Raw genomic sequence first — 24898 nt, 5'->3', positions numbered from 1 at the left:
CGTCACTTTGCAAATATCTACTCCCATTCCGTAGGCTGCCTTTTAGTTTTGTTGATTGTTTCCTTTGCTGCGTAGAAGCTTTTTATCTTGATTAAGTCCTTGTAATTCATTTTTGCTTTTGTTTCCCTTGCCTCTGGAGACATGTCTTTTTTTATTTTTTTATTTTTTTTTATTTATAACGATTTTTTATTATATTATGTTAGTCACCATACAGTACATCCCCGGTTTCCGATGTAAGGCTCGATGATTCATTAGTTGTGTATAACACCCAGTGCACCATGCAATACGTGCCCTCCTTACTACCCATCACCGGTCTATCCCATTCCCCCACCCCCCTCCCCTCTGAGGCCCTCAGTTTGTTTCTCATAGTCCATAGTCTCTCATGTTTCATTCCCCCTTCTGATTACCCCCCCTTTCTTTATCCCTTTCTTCCCCTACCGATCATCCTAGTTCTTATGTTCCATAGATGAGAGAAATCATATGATAGTTGTCTTTCTCTGCTTGACTTATTTCACTTAGCATTATCTCTGGAGACATGTCTTGTACGAATTTGCTGTGGCCGAGGTCAAAGAGGTTGCTGCCTATATTCTCCTGTAGGATTTTGATGGATTTCTGTCTCACATTTAGGTCTTTCATCTATTTTGAATTTATTTTTGTTTATGGTGTAGCAAAGTTGGTCCAGTTTCATTCTTCTGCATGTTGCTGTCCAATTTTCCCAACACCATTTGTTGAAGAGACTGTCTTTTTCCATTGGATAGTCTTTCCTGCTTTTTCGAAGATTAGTTGACCATATAGCTGAGAGGCCATTTCTGGGTTCTCTGTTCCGTTCCATTGATCTATGTGTCTGTTTTTTGTGCCAGTACCATACTGTCTTGATAATAAAAGCTTCATAATACAGTTTGAAGTCTGGAATTGTGATGCCTTCAGCTTTGGTTCTTTTTCAACATTACTTTAGCTTTTTGGGTTCTTTTCTGGTTCCATACAAATTTTAGAATTGTTTGTTCCAGCTCTGTGAAAAATGCTGGTGGTATTTTGATAGGGATTGCATTGAATGTGTAGATTACTATGGGTACTATAGACAGTTTTTAAAAAGATTTTATTTATTTATTTATCAATCAGACAGAGACAGAGTGAGAGAGAGCAAGAGAGAGAGCATGAGCTGGGGCGGGGGGAGGGCAGAAGGAGAAACAGCCTCCCTGATGAGCCCCAACGTGGGGCTCCATCCCGGGACCCTGGGATCATGACCTGAGCCAAAGGCAGACGCTTCACTGACTGAGCCACCCAGGTGCCCCAGGTAGTGTAGACATTTTAATATTTATTCTAATTCATGAGCATGGAATGTTTTTCCATTTCTCTGTGTCTTTCTCAATTTTTTTCATCAATGTTCTATAGTTTTCAGAGTACAGATCCTTTACCTCTGGTAGGTTTATTCCTAGGTATCTTACGGTTTTTGGTGCAATTATAAATGGACTGATTCCTTGATTTCTCTTTCTGCTGCTTCATTATTGGTATGTAGAAATGCAACAGACTTCTGTGCCTGATTTTATATCTTGCGACTTTGCTGAATTCCTATATGAGTTCTAGCAATTTTTTTGGTGGAGTCTCCTGAGTTTTCTACATAGAGTATCGTGTCATCTGTGAAGAGTGAAAGTTTGACTTCTTCTTTGCCAATTCAGATGCCTTCTTTTTTCTTTTTGTTGTATGATTGCTGAAGCTAGGACTTCTAGTACTATGTTGAACAGTGGTGGTGAGAGTGGACATCCCTGCCGTGTTCCTGACCTTAGGGGGAAAGCTCTCAGGTTTTCCCTATTGTGGATGATATTTGCTGTGGGTCTTCCATACATGGCCTTTATGATGTTGAGGTATGTTCCCTCTATCCCTACTTTGTTGAGGGTTTTTATCAAGAAAGGATGCTGTATTTTATTAATGCTTTTTCTGCATCTATCAAGAGGATCGTATGGTTCTTACCCTTTCTTTTATTAACGTAGTGTATCATGTCGATTGATTTGCGGATATTGCCACCCCTGCAGCCCAGGAATAAATCCCACTTGGCTGTGGTGAATAATCTTTTTAATATACAGTTGGATCCAATTAGCTAGTATCTGGGTGAGAATTTTTGCATCCATTTTCATCAGGCATATTGGTCTGTATCATCCTTTTGTCATTTTTGTATATATTTTCCTCTATTTTCTGTATCTAATTTTATTTATTTAAAAAAATTTTTTTTAAGATTTTATTTATTTATTTGACAGAGAGAGACAGCCAGCGAGAGAGGGAACACAAGCAGGGGGAGTGGGAGAGGAAGAAGCAGGCTCCCAGCGGAGGAGCCTGATGTGGGGCTCGATCCCAGAATGCTGGGATCACGCCCTGAGCCGAAGGCAGATGCTTAACGACTGCGCCACCCAGGCGCCCCTAAAATTTTTTGGCTTTTTAAATTTAAATTTTAATTCCAGTTAACATACTAATATACATAATCTATATATTATGTGTGTGTATATATATATATATAACTAATATACAGTGTTATATTAGTTTCAGGTGTACAATATGGTGACTCAGCACGTCCATACATCTCTTGGTGCTCATCATGAGAAGTACCCTCCTTCATCCCCATCACCTGTTTCATCCATCCCCCCACCCACCTCCCCTTGTGTTTAATTATATTTAAACAGAAATATCTTTTTAGTTTTAGTTGGCCGCACTGCTTTCTCTCTTTTAAAAAAATCTTTCCTGAATAACTGAGAATATAGGGAGCACTCTGTCTCACTGTGAGCAGAAATAATTTTTTAGAAAAAGTTTTAAAGTGCAAGTAGTCAAAGCACCAATATCCTTCCCTTATCTGTGGGGAATACATTCTGAGACTCCCGTTGGATGCCTGAGGTCGCAGATAGTACTGAACCCTGCATACACTATGTCTTTTCCTATACATACATAGCTATAATACAGTTTTTTTTAATATTAATTTTTTATTATACTGTGTTAGTCACCATACAGTACGTCCCTAGTTTTTGATGTAAAGTTCCATGATTCATTACTTGCGTATAACACTCAGTGCACCATGCAATACGTGCCCTCCTTACTACGCATCACCGGCCTATCCCAATCCCCCATCCCCCTCCCCTCTGAAGCCCTCAGTTTGTTTCCCAGAGTCCATAGTCTCTCATGGTTCAGTTTAATTTATAAATCGAGCAGCGTAAGAGCTTAACAAGAACTAATAATAAAATATAACAATCATGACAATATATTGTAATAGAAGTTATGTGAATATGGTGGTCTTTTTTAAAAATGCCTTGTTGTGCTATACTCACCCTTTTTCTTGTGATGGAGTGAGATGATAAAATGCCTGCGTGACGAGATGCAGCAGGTGAATGAAGTAGGCGTTGTGACATAGCGTGAGGCTACTAGTGACCTTCTGATCACATGTCAGGAGGAGGATCACCTGCTGCTGGATCTAAATCTTAAAAAAGATCTAGGTTGACTGTGGGTAACACAAACCGTTGAAAGCAAAACCAGAGAAAGCCAGTCCAATGTACTATATTGACAGTCACAAGTTGGGAATTCCAAGTCTTTTGATGAAAACCAGTGGTGATATTCATCGGCTTTTAGTGAGATTTTTTTCTGTTAAATGATTTACCTGTGGGTAGATTCCTGTTTCAAACATTATAACAGTATAGCTTATTGCTATAACACTTCAAAGGGTACATATTTTCTTTCTCTCATGCTCTCTCTCTCAAATAAACAAATAAAATCTTTTTTAAAAAAGAGTACATTTTATCTTGGTTCACCTGAACTGAATGTTATGCACACAATATGTTTTTTTATTATTTTTTTAAATTTATTTTTATTTTTATTTTTTTGAGAGGGACAGAGAGATAGAGAATGAGTGTGTGAGTGGGAGGGGGAAGAGCAGAGGGAAAGGGAGAGAGAGAATCCTTGCACATTTTGAGATGGCTTTGGGAATAACAGGACATTCAGGAAAAATTAATGCAATCCCTTTAACACAGTCTTTCTGATGCGGCTCTTTTGACACAAATATTTTGAAACAGCAGTGTTAAAGGGGCCAAGTCATAATGCAAATTACTATAATTTATTTCTAAGTAATATGTACGTCTGGGATTCTTGACCCAACTTTCGTTGTACCTCTAAGGGGTCACCTGCTCCCTTAATCATTACTATAAAGGAGTATAATCATATTAAATATAATATATGTATCTTACTAAGTAATTACTAATTATGTATATTACTAAGTATTGAGTGAACAATTAGAAATTTTATTGAGAATTTGTTTGCTGTTTGTAATGAGAATAACAGTTCACATTCTGGCCCCACTAGTCCACTCCCTTCCCCATGTCTAAAATATAACTTACCAAATAAGTGAGGCCTTGCTCTGGTACCTTAAAATATCAACAGCTGGAAGCACCTAGGTGGCTCAGTAAGGTAAGTGTCCGACTCTTGATTTTGGCTCAGGTCATGATCTCAGGGTCATGAGATTAAGCCCTGCATCAGGCTCTGCACTGAGCATAGAGCCTGCTTAAGACTCTCTCTCCCTCTGTCCCTCTGCTCACACTCTCTCTCTCAAAACAAAAACAAAAACAAAAAAACCCAACAGCTATCCTATAGATTTCCAAGTGAAAAAAAAAGTAAAGATAGCTAAGTATCTTCATTAAATATGTAAGTCCCTTTACTAGCTGAAAGTGAGTACCACCACTATTGAAGTCTGATTTCTTCGTGAAAATTAGATTGTTGGTACAAGTTAGCTAGCAGAACAAAAGTCCATCCTTTCTTTCCATGGCATATTCAGGGATGACTTGCCATGTGACAAACACGACCTGGGGCTATGGGGAGTTTGCCTGACAAGTGGTACCTAAGTTCTACCTGAATTTCCCAGCCAGCTCTGAACTCCAGTTCCTTCTTCCTTTTTAGTGAGCTCTGTGCCCCAGCGTGGGGCTCGAACTCACGATGACATCAAGAGTCACTTGCTCCACTAACTGAGCTATCCAGGTGCCTCTCCAGCTCCTTTTGATTCCTACCCTAGGAAAGGGAAGCTGACCAAGGGTTCAGGAGGGAGAAAGATGGCATCTGTCAAATATTCTTTAGCAATAAGAATAAAAATTAAAATAAGAATAAAATAAATACGTATGATATATAATAAAATAAATATACATCTATGTATAAGTATTTATAATTACGTATTTTATAAAGTGTGTATTTTTTATTTCATTCTTTTAGTTGATATTAATTTGTTAGGTTATATCACAGTATCCTACATCAACATGGCTGCCTATCAGTGGACCGGTCAAATGTATTCCTACTTGGGACTAGACCTTAGGGAAATGAACTAGAGTCATCGACGCTAAGTTATTTACAACAAGTACCTATTTAAATTGAGCTCCTTAATAAAATTTCTTTTCATCACAGAAGTATTCATGTATTATTCCTGCTTGTTCTGACTCATTAGGTTTTGCTTGTAAATTATAATCAAAATCCTAAAGACAGAAATCCATGTCCTTGTTTAGCTGTTTTTGTTCACAAATGTCATTTCTGACTCCAACAAATGAAAGCATATTTTTATTGATACTAAAGTGTGATCAAACTGAAATTTTGATTCTTAAAATTTTATTGTGGCATCAGACAAAAGGCAATCTTATGTAACCTCGAAAAAATAATTTTATTCCCAAATATACACAATTGGTATTTTTGGGAAAGATACTGTGTTTATTAGTACATATATTCACTTATAGTCCTAGGAGGAAAGTTCGATGTTATTTCTTGGTAAAGATCCTTTTTTTTTTTTTTTTTGTAAAGATCCCTTATAAGTAAAGGCATCTTCAGCTCCTTTCTTTGGTTGATAGATTTGTGGCTTTTTCCATCCTTAGGCAGCTGTGTCAACTCTTCAAGAAATGGCACCAGGAACAACATTCAAGCCGGTCATTGGCGATTCATCTGTGGATCCCAAAAAGTAATTTGATGTGTATCTCTGTTTTCATACTCTGCAGTAGAATTTTAATTAGTGGGAAAACTAGTTCACGTTAAGAAGCCCAAAGTGACCCACATCTCCTGTATCCTGATAGAAGTCCTTTGTGCCCATGGGGCAGGAGTTAGAGTTTGAGTGGAAGGGTGAGCTTTGGAGGCGTGTGTCGGTGACAAAGGCTTGCCAGGGCATAGCTTGTTCCTGAACCCAACTGCAGAGCCCCCCGCTGCTTCTGTAATGAAGCGTTTTCATCTACGTAGTCTCCTCTTTCTTTAGATGCAATTCTTTCGGATATTTCTCCTCCACCCCATTCTACCCAACAGGGTCAAGACTCTAGTGTTCTGCTGTGGCAAACATTTCTACGCCCTGCTGAAGCAAAGAGAATCCTTAGAGGCCAAGAAGCATGACTTTGCCATCATCCGATTAGAGGAACTCTGTCCTTTCCCACTGGATTCGTTACAGCAAGAGATGAGCAAATACAAACATGTTAAAGGTACAGCATTGTTCTTGGTGGGGTTCTTTGGGTTTTAGATACCTGAAACCTATTCCAACGTCTCATACGAAAAGAGGTTCCAGGGGCTATATGAGAGTCATTAGGAAGTTGAATCTTTTGGAATCTGGAAATACGAAAAAAAAAAAAAAAATACTGCTAGAGCTAATGTTTCCTTGCCTTTTCTGGTGTCCGTTATAGCGCCCCCTACTCTCACTCTGAGACATGTCATTTCTTGAGAGGTTGGAGGTAATCAGTGCTATACTATTGCTTAGGATAAATAGAGGTAACTGTAAAAGGCAAGCCTTTTCAACAAGTGGGTTTGCAATAATTGGACATCTCTATGCAGTGGGTCCAGACATTAACTCAAGAGCACAGACCTAAATGTAAAACGTAAAACTCTAAAACTTTTAGGAGAAAAAGGAGAAAATCTTCATGACCTTTGGTTAGACAAAAGATTTGAGCCAAAAATGGGATGTCAAATAACTATATAAAAAGATGCTCACCATAATTAGTGATAAGGGAAATGCAAATGAAACCACAATGAGATATGGCTACACACCTGTTGGAATGGCTAAAATGAAAACAAAACAATAAGTTGGTGATATCAAGAGCTGGTGAGGAGAAAGAGCAGCTTCCTTCGCTGCAGGAGGGAAGCGAAAGTGGTACAGCGACTCTGGAAAGCAGTCTGTCAGTTCCTTATACGGTTACACACAGAGTGGCCGTACAGCCCAGCAGTCCGCTCCGAGATATTTACCCAAGAGAAACAGCAACGTGTTTGTAGAAAAATGTCTGCAGCAGCTTCATTCATAATTGCCCCAAACTGGAAGCCACCAGGATGTCCTTCAACCCGTGGACGGATAACAAGGATGTAAGGTACATCCTTCCAGTATCGTACTACTCAACGATAAGAGAGAAAGATCTATGGCTTTGGGATTTGGCTAGTTCGAGGGAGCCAGAACCAAAGGCTACATATCGTATAATTCCATTTATCTGACATTCTGGAAAAGGCAAAACTACAGGGAGAGAGAAAAGATCAGTGGTTGCCAGAGGTTGGGGCTGGAGGAGGAGTTGCCTTGAAAAGGCCAGGATGAGGGAATTCTGGGGGTTGATAGAATTGGTCTGTATCATGAGTGAGGTGCTGGATATGTGACTATCATTTGTCAAAAAAAAAAAAAAAAAGGATAAGCATCACCATGCCGTATTGGAAAGGCATATATTTACTTGAAGAGAGCTATACATACACACTGTACATGTACATGTGTATACATATGGCTATAATGTGTCTATGCGTGTACATATATACTGTACATATATAGTGTGTCTGTGTTGTAGGGTTACCTGGAATACTGAAATGAACTTTCTTCTGCTATAGATTTTATTTGGAGTCAGGAGGAGCCCCAGAACATGGGTCCATGGTGCTTTGTTTCTCCAAGGTTTGAAAAGCAACTGGCCTGCAAGGTAATAGCTTTCTCTCTTACGGTGTTTTGTGTATGTGTGTGATTTCTCCTGGCATGCCAATAAACGGATTTATCCCCTATTAGCTGTCCAATTCTTTTAATGATAAACTAAACTATAAAATCTCATTTAGGCTATTTTTTCAGAATAAAATGCTGAATGTTTATCAAGATATATACATGTATGTGCTAGTATCATGTAGGAAAAAGTGATTATACTTAAAGTAAAAGCCCTTCCCTGTCAGCTACCTTTCCCACTAGTCTCGTCCTAAAGGTCACAATCCACGCCCTGGGAAGTGGGATGATAGCAGGCTTGTTTTACAATAGGGGAGAAGGCATGCCCACCGATGACTGTTCTAGGCTCATCCACATAGCTGGCATCCATCAAAGGCCACATTTTTCCTCATTAGGCTGTCAGGAGGGAAGAAGAATGAGAAGAGCAAATGTGCTTCTCTTTATCTTCCTATTCTGCTTCGATTAGAACTCAGTTCACACATTTGTTCCTAGTTTGCTGGGTCAAATCATTTTCATTTGTTCTCATTTAGGAAACTCTACTGCTAAAACCAACTAATAGTTACTGAAGAATAGGACAAATTCAAGAACTGATTTCCACTTATGGTGTCTGGAATTTAGTTTTTAGTTGTGACAAATAGCTCCTTCCAGTCTATTCTAGGTAACCCATTATTTTTCCAAAAAAGGTGATTTGTGGTTAAACAAGCTAAGAGAAAGGCATGCACTGCCTCGGGAGAACGAAGCCGGGCTCTGATCAGGTCAAAGCCAGGCTCTGATCAGGTCAAAAGGTCATTTTATTTCTTTTCTGCTCTATCATAGCTCCGTCTTGTGAGCCGGCCCCCTTTGCCAGCCCCTGCTGTAGGAATTGGCACCCTTCATCTGCAGCAGCATGAAGATGTCCTCACCAAGACCTTTGCTTGATGGTGTCCTTTGAACCAATATTACTTCCTTTTAAGAAAATAACCATGAAAAGAAAAGCCAGTGCCTCTACTCCCTTCTCTCGTTAGGTAACATGAAAAGTCTGTGTTCCTCTAAGATGTTGGGATTGATGAGGACAGTTTAATAGGAATACGCAGAATAGCCAAGGGAATTATCCATCAATCCATGAATCTGATCAGTCACCTTTATCCTTAAGGGTACAACAGTGTTAGGTTTCGGTTAGATCTGGGTGAGTTGTAGAGCTAATGCATTTTCCAGACTTTTTCAGACCACTTTTTCTCATTAACTGTAGATGCCCAGGAAAAGTTTTTTAGGTTGATTTACAGGATTTACAGACAGATTACCTCGACGTTACTTCTCAGTTTGCTTGGTGCATGTCACTTTCATTAATTTTGCCATTCTTTATTCAAAGTCCTGTGACTACCAGTATTTTCATTTTATGTGATCTCGGGTGCTGCTTTCCAGCCACTGTGAAAAATGTTTCCCCAAATGCTGGAGCAAAGCTATACTAGTCCTGATGCGTGTTCTTCAAGATAGTTATTTTCACCGATTGTTCTTAAATATCCATCCCATTACATATGATTCTGGATGTATCATCTTTTTGCACAGTATTATTAAGGAGTTTTAGCTACAATGAACTTGATCTGTGGTCTACTTTGTCATAGTATCTTCCCCCCGCTAAATTGTTGTTGCAATGATATCTTAATATTTTTAATTGACTTTCGGTATCTGATATGGGGATTTCAGCTCCTGGTTAGTCAGTCTTGCAGCTAAAAGGTGTGATGAAGTGATGTGCATTCGTGGTGTTTAAGGAGCATTTTAACTTCGACACTGGAAACTTCCCAGCACCAGATTCTTGGGGGTTTATGGAGATCACCAACCCATTGCATTACTTCTGAAGCTTTGTGGAAGCATAACTAAACAGCAGCGAACTGTGTAGCGTAATTACGTGACTTGGTGCTGCAGAGGCTCGGCCATCTACCATTCTAGTGCCATGACATTTTTTCTCAGAAATAAGGGAGGTCGGGGCGCCTGGGTGGCACAGCGGTTAAGCGTCTGCCTTCGGCTCAGGGCGTGATCCCAGCGTTATGGGATCGAGCCCCACATCAGGCTCCTCTGCTATGAGCCTGCTTCTTCCTCTCCCACTCCCCCTGCTGTGTTCCCTCTCTTGCTGGCTGTCTCTATCTCTGTCAAATAAATAAATGAAAATCTTAAAAAAAAAAAAAAAAAAAAGAAATAAGGGAGGAAGTGCTGGAGCACTGGAACGGCCTCTCCACTTTTACTGGCGACTGGTAATGTCTTTCAGAATCAATGTGCAGGTTGTTCTGGTCACAGGAGTAGATACATGATTCACATCTGAAATGTATGCATTAGCGTATTGATTTAATATTTCTGTAATATTCACAGCCTTTTTATTCCTATGCACCTTAATGCTTCCTTCCTGTGTCAAGCCTTATAAATCATGTAACTTGGTGCCATGCATGTAAATCGGTACAATTACAAAGGTCTACTTAATGAAAACGGTTATCAGTGTTGTATACTGAACTAGAAAAACATGAAAGCCCTGTCATTTTTTTTCAGATCTCTTGGTTTCTTGAGTTAAAAATTTCAAAGTCTCTAAGCACAAAATGAAATTGAAAACTAGGGTTGTTGTTGTTTTTTTAAAGTTTAGATTTCTCCGAATTTCCCTGGTATCTTATTATATCTTCTCCACCATGAGTCATGAAATGTGTCTTCTAAAAAAAAAAATGTGTCTTCTGTATCTTAACCTTCTTACTCTCAATCACTATTGCAACATGGGTCAGCATTTTGAATTACCTTGTAGGAAGGGACCAAATCAAATACTCCCATAATAAAGTATGGGATAAAAATATCATAGCAGAGTAAAATAAAAATATTTTACTGTATTCCTCTGAGAAATTTGATAATGTGATATTTGTATCCTGTTTATGTCTATCTATGCTAATTTCATATTCAATGAAGAATAGAGCTCAAATTGGGTATTCAGTTAAGAGAAATATTAACAGCCATGAAAAAAATGTTGATTTTGTCTAAAGTGACATATTCTTAGTAAAATAAAAATTTCTTCCTTAAGAACCATTTTGCTCAGCTTTCTATATGCATACTACTTAGAAAATACTCTAAAGCATAACTTCTTTTAGCCTGACTGTATTACTTCTGAAGTTTTATTTTTTGAAAAAAATTCATTGACTGACAATAGACATAGTATCTGTTTTATGAAATTGAGAAAATGCAGTTTAAAGAAATTAGGGGTTCCACAGGAAGGAAGTCACAGGTAAAAATCAAGACTTTTGGATCTTGAGGTTCTAAAAGCTTCACCTCCATTTCCCTTGGATGTACTTGGATATTTGCTTTTCATCTTCAGCTTCTCCTAAGTTTCAGCCTAAAACCATCACATTTGGGGAGAATCTGGACAAAATGTTTTTAAATTCTCAGTATTTATAACCTACTATTATGCAAATAAACAACTCCTAAATTACGCAGTGGGAATAGTAAGTCATTGTCACGTTTGTATTTAAATCTGACAAAGCAGTCTAAAGCAGACTGTTACTTCCCTATTGCCATTTGCAAAATCAGTTAATCTTAGAAAACTTGTAATAAAAGTGTGTTACTTCAGTGTTGTTTCTCTGTGTCTTGTCAGACTCATATGGAGGATCAGGTATAATTGAACACAAATAACAAATGACCCTACATGAGTAGAATGGTATTTCCCCAAGAGTTTATTGGACACTTACTGCATATATGGCATTGTTCTGGATGTTAGAAATACATGGGAGTAAAACAGAAAATGGTTTGCCCTCTGTCCTCAATGGACTAACAATCTATTTGAGATGACAAAGCATTTTACATGTAGACAGAAATGTTCTTGTTGGATGTGCTAAACCAATGTGGGAGGTTAAGGTAGAGGGATGTTCCTGATAGATGTAGATTAATTGGCATCTTGTAGTCACACAAGGACAAGTCCTGGGTAGCATGTAGTAGTAGAAAGACTGAAGAATGTTGGAAGGATAATTCACAGCAGTTACCTAAAGTGTTGGAGCTTATTCCCAGGCTCTTACTCGAAACATGGAGCTGACCCAGAAATAAGAAGTAAAGAGAAATGGAGGCAACTCTTCTTCTGTTAATTAGGCTTTCAGTTTAGTGCATCTTTATTGAAAAGATATTATATTCATGAAACTAGCTCACCATCTAGGGCCAAAACTGTGTGTAAGCCCACCGTTTGCAAGTCACCATAGATGATACAGAAATGAAGTTTCTGCCATCCAGAAGTTTATAGATAGTAGGGGAGCTTAGACAAGTATAAAAATGACTAATACAGGGTAGAGTGAGGTAAGAATGAAGTCATAGGATGGGAGGTTATAACTCTGGCAAATTGTGTTTTCCAGAAGTGGCTTGAGCAGTATTTTGCTCCACCTGCCCTTCCAGAGCCTTGCCACAACTTCATCTAGAGGTAAAGTCTGTTTTCCTCCTGAGGTGGAGCAGGATTCTGTGGCTGCCTCTATAAATATAATGCACTGAAAGTGATGCTGGGTCACTAACAAGGACATCCCTCGGCACCCAGCGGCCATGCTTTGAGGAAGCCCAGGCAACGTGAAGAAGCCTTGTGGAGATGAAGCTGACAGCCAGCCACAAAGGCTGGGCTTGTGAGTGAGAGAGGCTTCTCCTCATTCAAGTCCCCAGTCTTGGAGTTGTCCCAGAGGACCCCAAGTGGAGCAGAGATCTGTGCACGCCCAGCCTAACTTACCGTGTGTGTGTGTGTGTGTGTGTGTGTGTGTTCAGAGATAATGCCCCACACCAGTTAATAGTGGTCGGGACAGATTTTAATCAGCAGTACATACCACTGCAGTAGAAAAGAGTCCAGCGTGAACTGAACTCAACTTTGATTTGTACAGAGGTGAGTGGAGTTTAAAAGAGGGAATGACAGAACAGGGAGCCAGTGGGTGGGGCTCAGAGTAAGGAGAAGTAAAAAAATGACAAAAAGCTGGAAGGAGGAGGGGTTGGTCCATGTGACATCCATCTAGGTTTGTTGATTGGCGCTTATGGAAGTTAGGCTCCTATCCTCCACAGAGGCTGGAAGACAGAAACCCTGTCTTCGGGCATTGGGACAAATGGTAAATTCTTTTGACAGTTTTGAGGTTTCACAAGCAGATTCTTTAAGGGTGGGCTAGGGTCATCTTAGGGATGGAGCTGTTAGAATCTACGTTTAAGTCTTTATAGGCCAGGTAAGGCTTAGTGGAGAAAGGGCTCACAGGAGCCCTGCTGGAGTTTGGTCAAGGAGAAAATCAACCTTTCTCTTTCTCCGTGGGGGCCTGCACACATAAATCACTGGTTTCCTTCTTGGACACAGATGGAAGCATTAGAACAGATCATTGGATTTGGTGATTATGGGTCAATAGTGACCTTTGAAATAGCTTGTTTCATTAGAAGTTAGAGCAGAAGTTTCATTGCAGGGGTTTAAAATTTGAGTTAGGAGAATACATTGGAGGGCCTTCTGTGTGTCAGTCTCGTCCTTTAATTTTCACACCTGTAGGACGTGGCTATTATCCTTATTTTACTGATGCAGCTCAGAAAGGTTAATTGCCCAAAGCCATTAAGGAGAGGAGGGATTAAAATGTAGGCTGATTTCGAAGACTGCCTTCCCTTCCGCCACGCTATCCAAGAGGGATAAAGGGGGACAAAATGCTGATCTCCGTCTATCGGAGAAGCTGAAGAAGGAGCACACGTAATAGTGGGGAGTTGATAAGCTATTAACTATAGACGGAGTAACAACTTCCACGAAGTTCCGATAAGGCGGAAGCAAAATAAAAGGCCTGTTAGGGTCACACTCAGGGACGCAACCCTGGCCCGCGACCCTCGGGCTGCCTCTTTGGCTGGGTCCTGACTCGGGAGGCCTGGGCCGGGTCAGGAGGTCGAGGAAACCGGCATTGCTCGACAGGGAGGTCGGAGAGGAGCTCAAGCACGAAAAGGCCCGGCCGCCGCGGTCTCGCCGAGGCTCCCGAACTCCGCAGCGGAGCTGGAGCACGCCCACAGGAGCGCCGGCGGTGACCATGGCAACGCGCGGACGTCCGCCGCGCCGGCTGCCAACGGCCGGGGCCTCGTCGGGAGGCGGGGCCGGGCTGGGCGGGCACGCGGGTCACGTGGCTCGGGGCGGAGCCTGCGCGGGGCCGGCCAGGAGCGCGTCTGGAGCGGGCGGCGAGACCCGAGCAGCGGGACCCGAGCGAAGGCAGCGCCGAGGCCGTCGTGCCCCGCCGGGCCGCCCCAGCCGCCGCCATGGGCAGTGAGTATTGGCGGCGCGGCTCTCGCTGGGCTGCGGGCCCCGACGGGCTGCGGGCGGTGGGGCAGGCGCCCGCCCGGGGTCGCCCAACCCGGGGTCGGAGAGGCGCGGGCCGCGTCGGGCTGCTGCGGAGGACGCGGGCCGGGGGCCTCCGCCGGGGCTCCTCCAGCGGTGCGGCCTTGCCCGGGCCGGCTGCGGGGACCCGGGCTCCGAGGCCCGGGGTTTGCGCTCGCTAGGTGACGAGGAGCGAAGGACGGCGAGGGGAAGCCATTGGTTTTGGGGGCGGGGAGTTAGGGAACCGAGCGAAACCTGGACCACTTCTAATTTTTCAGGAGCTTAGGAACCTCATATTTTTATTCCCAAGTCACCCTTCCTTGGCATGTTAGTTGTGATGAATAAAGCTCTCTGACTTGTTCGATAAAAAGTGATGCATGGCATGTATTTTAGGGGAGGAAAGAAGTGCGATTGGCAGCATAGCGTTTTCCCTAAAATTTTTCATTTCCCTAAAATTTTTCATTTCAGTTATTTTGTAGCGTTGACTGGAAACTCACTGTAAGGTTGTATAAAGCCTTAGGGACAAGGCCTTGAAATATGGGGATCTTTAAGGGCCATCTCCTGAACACTCAACGCTACATGCATTCACGTATATACTTAAAACATAGCTGTTCAGATGTTTGTCGGATGAATGGTTAAGTGCAAACCTGAGCGGTGCACCCATTGGCCAACTAGTGGACATTTAGAAAGGAAGTAGAGGAGACCCCTGACCTTGAATTTACAGTATAATCGGTGACATTCTGCAACACAAGAATAGACAAGTGGCTGACAGAAGCATTGCTTGAACATGAACTCTCCAACACCGATGGTCGTAAAATGCCAAGAAATCTGGGAGGGTGATTTGGATTGAGGTGGGATGGAAAACGGATAAAGGAGTTTAGGGAGTTTCCTGATGTGGTTGATATTTGTGTTGCATTAGAGAAGAATGCTGCGCTAATTCAGGTTTACTTTCCAAATAGTCCAAAATGGTACTTGGGCAATGAATATCTGCCTATGGGAATTTCTGAATTCTTCTGTCAAACATCAGTGACTGCCATCATTTTGAGAGGTTTCACGAGAAGATTGTATAGTCAGCTTTTGGCTAACTATGAAAGCATAATTACTCAGGTCAGTTTTAAAACAATTCCGTGATGTTAGTATACAGAATCCAGCATCCGCAGGGGAAGGTGATCATAACTAATAGCTGCTTGTGCTTTCTTGTGTTTCTGCACATTACAGGCGCTGGCAAAGACTGAGAGAATATCATCTTCATTCTCCAGTTCTTTGGCAGGAATTGACTTAAGCTATGCCAGAATATAGTGTCTATCCTTAAAGAACCTTGGTTGTCTTACTTTGATATATAGTGAGTTATTTGGGAAAGCAGTACTTTCTCATGAAATGTCATGGTCATTTTCTGGGCTGATTATTGTACATACGCAAGTACTTTGAGATCATTATGTGGGAGAGCAACCAAGCAATGAATGTTGACTTAAGAGAAATGAAGCAGAGATTGTATACTTAAAAAAAAAAAAAAAAAGCTCTCTATATAGTAAAGGTGATTCCATGATCTTTCTCACTTATGCATTTCATCATCGTTCAGTCTAAAGTCAGTTCGCAGTTTCAGCCCATTGGCTGTTGTACTTCCCTCTTGTATTTCTTTTTTTTTTTTTTTAATGATTTTTTATTATGTTAGTCACAATACAGTATATCCCCGGTTTCCGATGTAAGGCTCGATGATTCATTAGTTGTGTATAACACCCAGTGCACCATGCAATACGTGCCCTCCTTACTACCCATCACCGGTCTATCCCATTCCCCCACCCCCCTCCCCTCTGAAGTCCTCAGTTTGTTTCTCATAGTCCATAGTCTCTCATGTTTCATTCCCCCTTCTGATTACCCCCCCTTTCTTTATCCCTTTCTTCCCCTACTGATCATCCTAGTTCTTATGTTCCATAGATGAGAGAAATCATATGATAGTTGTCTTTCTCTGCTTGACTTATTTCACTTAGCATTATCTCCTCCAGTGCCGTCCATGTTGTAGCAAATGTTGAGAACTCGTTCTTTCTGATAGCTGAGTAATATTCCATTGTATATATGGACCACAACTTCTTAATCCAGTCATCTGTTGAAGGGCATCTCGGCTCCTTCCACAATTTAGCTATTGTGGACATTGCTGCTATGAACATTGGGGTGCATATGGCCCTTCTCTTCACTACGTCTGTATCTTTGGGGTAAATACCCAGTAGTGCAATGGCTGGATCATAGGCCCTCTTGTATTTCTTATCTGATACGGCTTACTTTCTTCTATAGTGCATTGTCGTGTAGGTAACGTAGTAGTAGACTGCATTTGCTTTTTTTTTTATGTAGTGATGTTCATGGAATTATTCCTTTTCTGTATCTATAAAAGGGCTGGATGCAAGCATGAGGAAGCAAAATCATGGTGGAAGAATATTTGTATTTGCTTCTACCAACTAAACCCTTAAACCTTTTGGATTCTTTTGTCCCTTGATTATTTTTCTTCCCCAATATATTTGAAATGAGGACCACCGTTACTATTTTTGGAGGTAGGAATGGGATGAATTGTCATTAAAAGTTAGAGAATGTTTGTATTTGTTTCTGTAAAAATGTACGTCTCTTTTTAAAAACTTTGTAACAGAGACGTTCTTCTTCTTTTTTTGACAGTCAAATTTTTAGAAGTTATCAAGCCTTTCTGTGCAGTTCTACCAGAAATTCAGAAACCTGAAAGGAAAGTAAGTATAACATTTTGGTAATACAGAGGGTAGCTAAATAACTTATTCTACCGAACTAGCAAGATTGATTTACTGTCCCCAACCCTTCTCTGTCGTATTTGGAGAAATAGTACCTGCTGCTCCTTGCAAGAGGCACAAAGTAAGTGAAACTAGTTTAAACCAGTTTGGAAAGTTTATCTTCTGATTTTAAAAATGACTGTTCTTTAAGTTGGGACATTTCCAAACCAAGTGTTTCTTTGGCCTATGTTTGAGATAGGATATTCTCCTCTGTCTCTAGTGACCCACTGCACTATGAATGACACAGTCTGCTGGGTCACTGTTGATGCATACAGCTGTTTTCCATAAAGGAATTACAATTGAACACGTATATACCTCCCATTTCTTGATCATTCAATACACAGAAAAATCACAGAAATGCATTCAGAAAATAATATGACTGCATCAAATTATTCTTCAATCATTGTGCACTTTCAGAGCTCAGGTATTTAAATTCAGAAATATCGTTAATTCCAAACCGGCCAATTCCCTGACAGTCCTCTTCCAGTGTGCTTTTGATATCTCACAAAACTAACAGGAATAGGTGTGTAGAAAAGAGATAAGTAAAACTGTTGTTAAACTTACTGTTTTATTTAGAAGTGTATTTTTTTTTAAATTTCTTTGAGGTTTTAAAAATAGTTGTTTCAGTTACATGTTAGACATCCCAAGAAGCTCTAGCTTTTGATATTCCATGAAATATTCATATAATGTTATCATGGGCAGTCCCCACTTTGCACAATGCTGGGTTAACTGAAATGCATGCATATTGGATCTGTGTCTTGCTTTTCATCCTTTTTGGTTTCAGTTAACATAGTACAGTGTGATGAGGCCTGCCTGTATTTAATTTACTTAATTCTTGGAAAAGTAAAGAAGGTTATGTTTGAAAAACTGAGCTGTTTGCTTTAGATGATACTAACTAGGTGAGAGTGTCTTAATAGTAAATAATAGGAGCTGTCATGATACAGAATGGTATGCTTTAATGTGGAATTTTGTTTCGTATTTGCTATTTCTTGGTTTTGATTGATCATCCTTATTTTGTTGTAGATCCAGTTCAGAGAGAAGGTACTATGGACTGCCATAACTCTCTTCATTTTCTTAGTATGTTGTCAGGTATGTAACCAAAATATTAATTAAATGTCAATGCCGTTGGAGGGTTTTGATTGGTTACAATTCGAGAAATTTATTTTAGTTAAAATAATAATTATCCTAAATTATTTTGAGCATTGTTATTTTTAATCTGAGTTGATGGCGAAAATGGTTATCTTGTCCTATTGTGTGTGTGGTTTTTTTTATTAGTGGGTTTGAAACATTTTTTTCTTTTTTTCTCTTAGTTTGTAGTTAATGATCTTTACCCATTTTTTTCTTGAGTTTTTTTGTATTAAGACAGATTTTTATATATAAAAGTGTTAAACCTTCGACATATACATTGCAAATATTTTTTTTTCTGTTTTGTTGGCGTTTAGTCATGTTGTAAATAGCATGTATTAATTTAAGAATCCCAAAAAGTCAAATTCTAGAACCCCAGTGATATACTGTATTTATAAATTGATAAAATTCCGTGATGCTTTTTATTAATATTTTGCAGAGATTAAGTTCACAAAATGAGAAGAAAATGTACCTGTCCCTGTCACAGGATTGTTGTGAGAATTAAACTAGATGATTTAGGTGCAAGTTTTTTGAGGATTTTGAAGAGCTATTGAAATACATATAAGGAAGTATAAAAAAATTATATTAGGAGGCAGTAGAGCAGATTAAGTCCATAGTCTGGGGAAAAGTGAAACGTATTTTTTTGAAGAGTGAAATAATTTGGCCACTAAGATATTTTATTACTGTACTTAGTTCAAAATTGTTTTGGGTGGTCAGGGAAAGAGAACTTTTTTTAAATACGGAAAAGTAGAGGGAAAAAAAGAATCATCATCCATATTTTTACCACCAACTTTTAACATCTTAGAAATTTCCATCCCCTCCATAAAAAAAATCAGATTTATGAAGTTATAATTTATGTATGGTAAAATACACTTATTTTTTAAGTGTACATTTTGAAGAGTTTTGACAAATGTATACACCCACATACCTACTACCTCAGTGGATACAGAACATTCTGTCACTCCAGAAAGTTCTGTGGAATCTCTTAGTCTCCACCTCACCCCCCGTGTCAGGCAAGCACTGATCTGCTTTCTGTTCCTATAATTTGGTTTGTTTTTTTAGAATTTCATCTAGGTGGAATCATCCAGTGTCATTCCTTAGCGTCTGGCTTTGTCTCACACTCTGAGATTCATCCATGTGTTCGGTAGAGCAGTAATTCATCCCTTCTTATTTCCGAGGATGGATGACTATACACCATTTGTTCATCTCTTCACTTTTTGTTGGACATTTGGGTTGTTTCCAGATTTTGGTTCTAATAAAGTTGCTGAGAATATTCCTGGGCGAGACTTTCTCTGAATATTTGTTTTCATTTCTCTTGGGTGAATACCTAGGAGTAGAATTGCTGGGTTGTATGGAAGTTATAGGTTCAGCTTTATAAGAAATTGTCCAACTTTTTTCTAAGTGGTTGTGCTGTTCTATATTTTCACCAGTCATGTATAGGAATTCCAGTTACTCCCCATCTTTGCCTGCTCTTAGTATTGTTGAGCATTTTAGGATTAGTCATTCTAATGGGTGTGGTTTTAATTTGCATTTCCCTGGTAAATGATATTGAGCAATTTTTTCATGTACTTATGGGACATTTGTTTATCATCCGTGAAGTGTCTTTTTCACAGCTTTTGCCCATTAAAAAATTATATTATCGTCTCGAGTTATATGCATTTTTAAAAAGATTTTTAAAAATTTATTTATTTGAGAGAGAGTGCACGCATGCACAGGAAGGAGGAACAGAGGGAGAGGGAGAAGCAGACACCCTGCCGAGCCTGGAGCCCGATGTGGGGCTTGATCCCAGAACCCTGGGATCACGACCTGAGCCAAAGGCAGATGCTTAACCAACTGAGCCACCCAGGCGCCCTGAATTATATGCATTTTAAAATATTTTCTGGATACAGGTCCTTTGTCAGATATATGTACTGTGAATATGTTTTCCTAGTCTATGGCTTGCCTTTTCATTTTCTTAATATCTTGCAAAGAGCAAAAATCCTTCATTTTGAAGTTCAATGTGTCTTTTTTCTTTGATAGTTCATGGTTTTGATTTCCTGTCTTCTAAGGTTGTGAAGATTTTCTCCTGTGTTCTTCTAAATATTTTATAGTCTTAGCTTGTATGTTTTGGTCTGTGGTCTATTCCAAGTTAATTTTTGTGTATGGCCTAAGTAAGGTTGAGGTTCATTTTTTTCTGTTTGGATTGCCGGTTGTTGAAAAGGCTATCCTTTCTCCATTGAATTACCTCAGCATCTTTGTTGAAAATCAATTAACTGTATAAGCGTGAATATATTTTTGTCCTCTGTTCTGTTCCATTCATTTTTATTCCATCGTTATGGTCACACTGTTTGATTACCATAGCTTTATATTAAGTCCTGTAATCAGGTTGTAAAAGTCTTTTTTGTTTTTCTTTTTCAAAATGTTTTTTGGTTATTCTAAGTTCTTCATATTTCTGTATAGATTTTAGAATCAGCTTGTCAGTTTCTATAAGAAAGCTTGCTAGATTATGATTTGTATTGCTTTGAATTTATAGATAAATTCAGAGAAAATTACCTTCTTGACAATATTGAATCTTCGAATCCAAGTGTCAGCAAACATTGTTCTGTGAAGGGCTAGGTAGTAAATATTTTAAGCTTGGCTGCTAGAACCCAAGAACCATAGAAATTGTGATGCTCAGAAAGTGTGGTATTTCTCATGACTGTTTCATGCAATAAATTAATTTACATATTTTATGTTACTTTATTATTTTTTTCCTTCAGTATAGTAGCGTAGTTGCTAAGCTGTGTTTTATGTCTTTCTCATGTTTAGGCAGTTCTGCCCAGTGCTGGTGGTTTCTTGATTCTCTTTCCACTGAATCTCAGACAGGTTCATTTTCCCCTCCCAGCCACAGTTAAAGGGTTTGGGGTCTCCTGTTTCACCCACTTTTCTTTAGTTTGAGGGAATGGTGGGAGGTGAGATAAGCTGTGGTAAGTGCAGTAATTGCTACCTGGGCTCTTCTCCCGAGGTGGTTCTCACCAGGTGACTGAGGAGGGCTGTTCCATTCTTGACCTCTGATCATTCCCTCATTCCCAACTCACGGTGGCCCCTGTAACTGTCACCAGAAGAGAGCCCCATTGCTCTCTTCTCTCATCTGTTTCTTCCCAGCTGCTGTGTCTAGTCCCTTCTAACCAAAGGAGGTAAAAAGATAAGGCTCTTCTCCAGGTTTGGAATGTTGTGAATTTGAGGATTGCGTTGCCTTCCATTGTGGCGGTTGGAACAGCTTCGTGCTGGGCTCTCTACTTCTCACTTGTCTGCAGTTTTCTCGCCCCTATGTTCACCAGTGCTTCAAGTTCATGATCCCTTTTCTTCTTTGGCTGCTTAATGGATTTTTTTTTTTCTTTTTCCTTAGGTTCCCTCCCGCCCCCCCCAAGTAGGCTCCATATCCAGCATGGAACCCAATGTGGGCTTGATTTCATGACCCTGAGTTGATCTCAAGACCTGAGCTGAGATCAGAGTCGGATGCTCAACCGACTGAGTTATCCAGGCACCCCTTTTTTCCTTAGCTTTTTTCACTCTTGTTAGCTTCTACTATTTTACATGTTTAAAAAAGTGTGTTTTCTTACACATTGGGGAGTTGCTGCTCAGCTATTGTTGTACGTAAACCCATGGTATGGATTTTACTGAGAGGAATAAAATCAGACACCGAGTTTAATAATCCTGTTGACTACAGGAAAGGAGGGAATGCCATTACTTAGGGGAAGTTGGCTGACTTTTTCTTGTTCATTGTCCCACAAATCATCTAATTGTGGAGGTAATGGCCATCTCTATCAGGTGCAATTAAGCAAAGTAATTTGACCGATTGACCTCTCTCCCACTTAGGGAATATTGTGATGTGGACTGTCCTGTAGTGTTAATTGGTTTTTATACAATAACTTCCTTCCTCCCTGTCTCTCACATTAGCTGAAGAGTGTCTGCAGCGTTAGGGTACATAAAATATCCATGCTTCTTGCTTCATCAGTTTTGCTACCCAGCTAATAAATCCAGATGTCCTGAAAGGGTGAGGTTGACCAGATGGTTTGTTCAGAATCGTTGGCAGCATCTTTTGAGACTTTAAAAAAAAAAAAAAACAGCTTTTTATAAAGAAGGTTTTTGAAATTGGAAATGTATTTTTTTTTGTGTCTGATCCCCACATGGTGAGGGGAGGGGTATGACCAGGTGCTGTGTCCTGAACGTCGGACATATAATAGGAAACATTCTGAAGTGAAGAGTTTTTTTTTTTTTTCTAATGAAAAAGTAATATGCGCTCATTATAGAAAATTTGATAAATGCTGAGAAGAATAAAGTAAAAGTCAGCCATAATCCTACCACCTACAGATAATTACTCTTCAGGATTTGAAATATTTACACTTAGTTTTATTTTTTTATACATATTTTTACAGTATTTAATTTATAAACTTTCATTTATGCAATTTGGTATCTTTCTTTTTATACCAGGGTTTCTCAACAATGGCACTGAATTTCAGGCCGATTATTCTTTGTTGTGGGGTCATTGTAGGATGTTCGACAGCATCCCTGACCTCTACCCACTAGATGCCAGTAGCATTTCCCTTTGAGTTGTGACAACCAAAAATGTCTTTGGGTATTGCCAGATGTCCCCTGTGGGGGGCAGAATTGCCCCAGGTTGAGAACCACAGTGTCATACTTGGTATTACAGCATAAGCACTTCTTTATGCTATTACAAGCTTCTTTAAGCTTCTGTTCAGTGGCTGCATAATATTTATATAAATATATATGTGTGTGTGTATATATATATATAGTCTTCAGTCTCACATTTAGAATGTGACTGTGGCTGTCATTAGTACCCATAGCTTAGCAAAATTATTCTATGACTGGGTGGATATATCCTATAATTTACTGATGGGGTATTTTTTTAATTGTAAAAAAAATAACATAGAATTTACCATCTTAGCCGTTTTTAAGCACACAGTTCAGTAGTGTTAAGTATAGTCACATTGCTGTGCAACCGATCTTCATCCTGATAGGTATGTTCACAGTGGATTTGCATAAGTAGTGATTCCTATTGTTTTTATTTTTGTTAAAAAACTTTCCCTTTAGGGTACACTTGTTTTATTAGAGAACATGAGAAGTAGTGGGTTTTTTTTCTTTTAAGTATTACAAATAATAAGTAATTGAAGTATGAATTAAGTTCCAACTTAATTTATATAATGCATTTTCAGAAATTGTTTTATGTAATATTATAGATACCACTATTTGGAATCATGTCATCAGATTCTGCAGATCCTTTCTACTGGATGAGAGTTATTCTTGCATCCAACAGAGGTATGTACTTCTTCTTTTCTTTTCCTTTCTTTTCTCTTTTCTTTTCTTTTTTTGCCTCCATACTAGGCATTAATACTGACATCAAATAGATGAGAAAATGTGGAAACAACTATTTTGATGTCTACAGGGGTGGGGAGCATATGGTAAAAGAAACCCGTTGCCTAGGAGAAGAGACCAACACGTAAATACTTACAAAACTCTGTATGTCTTGTAATAATAGAAATATGTACAGAGTGTAGATGTCCAACAGAGAGCGGAGTGATAGCACTGTCTGGAGCTTTCATCCTTCATCCTTTTATGGGTCATATTTTTTTTGAGACTCTAATTAAAATTTTTTGTGTACAGTATTACTTTATTTATTTATTTATTTGTTTATTTATTTATTTTATTGAAATTCAATTAGCCAAGGTATAGTACATCATTAGTTTTTGATATAATGTTCAGTGATTCATTAGTTGAATATAACTCTAATTAAATTTATGTATACTCTCCCAAGAAAAATTCATACACACTCACACGCACAGATTTTGGAAAAATTCATACATATTCACATGCACAGATTTTGCATAAAAGCTTTGGAGCTTCCTGGACCCTCTAAAGTGTGTCCTTGGGTTTTGCCTGGCCCTGAAGGACCCTGATCTGTAGTGTCGGAGGAGACGATACTGGAATAGCACTGGAATTGGATTTCTGTATCTGGGCCGGTGGGAGAGGGAAGGCTGAGCCAAAAGCCCATGTGCGTAAGGCAGTGGCTAAAGAGATAGCTAGGGACTGGATCAGGAGGGGTTTTGTTGGTAATTTTTTTAGATTAAAATAGAAATATTGGTTAATCATTAAAAAATGCACCAAAATTTGTATGTAGTTTTATATAAAGCTGCAAATGAAAGTCTTGCATCTCAAGGGTAAGTCCCAGGAAGATAATAGGTTGTTGAATATCTATGCAGACCTTTTCTCTGCATATGCATTCACATAGATAAATTTATATTTAGTTGACTCTTGAACCACATGGGTTTGAACTGTGTGGGGTCCACTTATATGTGGATTTTTTTTTTTTTTTTTTTAATAAATACAGTGCAGTGCTGTAAATGTATTTTCTCTTCCTAGGACATTTTTCATAACATTTTCTTTTCTAGCTTACTTAATTACGAGAATATAGTGTATGATACTTACAGAGCATACAAAATATGTGTTAATTGACTGTTGACGTTATTGGTAAGGCTTCCAGTCACCAGTAGGCTATTAGTAGTTAAGTTTTTGGTTTGGGAGAGTCAAAAGTTATACGTGGATTTTTGACTGCATAGGGGGTCAGTGTCTCTAACCCCTCCATTGTTCAAGGGTCAACTGTGCTTGTTTTTTTAAACTAAAAAATAAGATAAACTATGTACCTGTTCTGCTACTTAGTGTGTTTACTCAGTTTCTTGGATGAGTTGTTTCATTTAATGGCTGTATGCTGTTCCGTTATATGGATATGCC

The 24898-nt window shown here is 39.3% G+C and overlaps 2 protein-coding genes across 7 annotated transcripts in view; both read left to right on the top strand.

Annotated features, from left to right (window-relative positions):
- The window catches only part of DHTKD1 (dehydrogenase E1 and transketolase domain containing 1), a 51813-nt gene extending 40307 nt beyond the window's left edge, over nucleotides 1-11506 (top strand). Inside the window, exons 14-17 of one of the 2 annotated variants that reach the window (XM_026478639.4) lie at nucleotides 5877-5959; nucleotides 6295-6464; nucleotides 7837-7922; nucleotides 8750-11506. In XM_026478639.4, coding sequence (XP_026334424.1) covers nucleotides 5877-5959; nucleotides 6295-6464; nucleotides 7837-7922; nucleotides 8750-8851 — 441 coding nt within the window. In that variant the 3' untranslated portion in view covers nucleotides 8852-11506. Of the gene's footprint in view, nucleotides 1-5876; nucleotides 5960-6294; nucleotides 6465-7178; nucleotides 7338-7836; nucleotides 8000-8749 lie in introns of those variants that run through there. The other variant, XM_026478640.4, reaches the window with a different exon arrangement.
- Nucleotides 11507-14059: 2553 nt separating this feature from the next.
- The window catches only part of SEC61A2 (SEC61 translocon subunit alpha 2), a 50010-nt gene continuing 39171 nt past the window's right edge, over nucleotides 14060-24898 (top strand). For 4 of the 5 annotated variants that reach the window (XM_057304669.1, XM_044392056.3, XM_044392057.3 and 1 more), the window contains exons 1-4: nucleotides 14063-14168; nucleotides 16881-16948; nucleotides 18029-18094; nucleotides 23350-23428. In XM_057304669.1, the coding sequence (XP_057160652.1) occupies nucleotides 14162-14168; nucleotides 16881-16948; nucleotides 18029-18094; nucleotides 23350-23428 (220 nt within the window). In that variant the 5' untranslated portion in view covers nucleotides 14063-14161. Of the gene's footprint in view, nucleotides 14169-16880; nucleotides 16949-18028; nucleotides 18095-23349; nucleotides 23429-24898 lie in introns of all 5 variants that reach the window. The other variant, XM_026478641.4, reaches the window with a different exon arrangement.

Source organism: Ursus arctos, unplaced genomic scaffold (genome assembly GCF_023065955.2).
Source record: "Ursus arctos isolate Adak ecotype North America unplaced genomic scaffold, UrsArc2.0 scaffold_30, whole genome shotgun sequence".
NCBI lineage: Eukaryota > Metazoa > Chordata > Mammalia > Carnivora > Ursidae > Ursus > Ursus arctos.
Note: the sequence above shows the minus strand (reverse complement) of the source record. Positions and strands in the feature narration are given on the sequence as shown.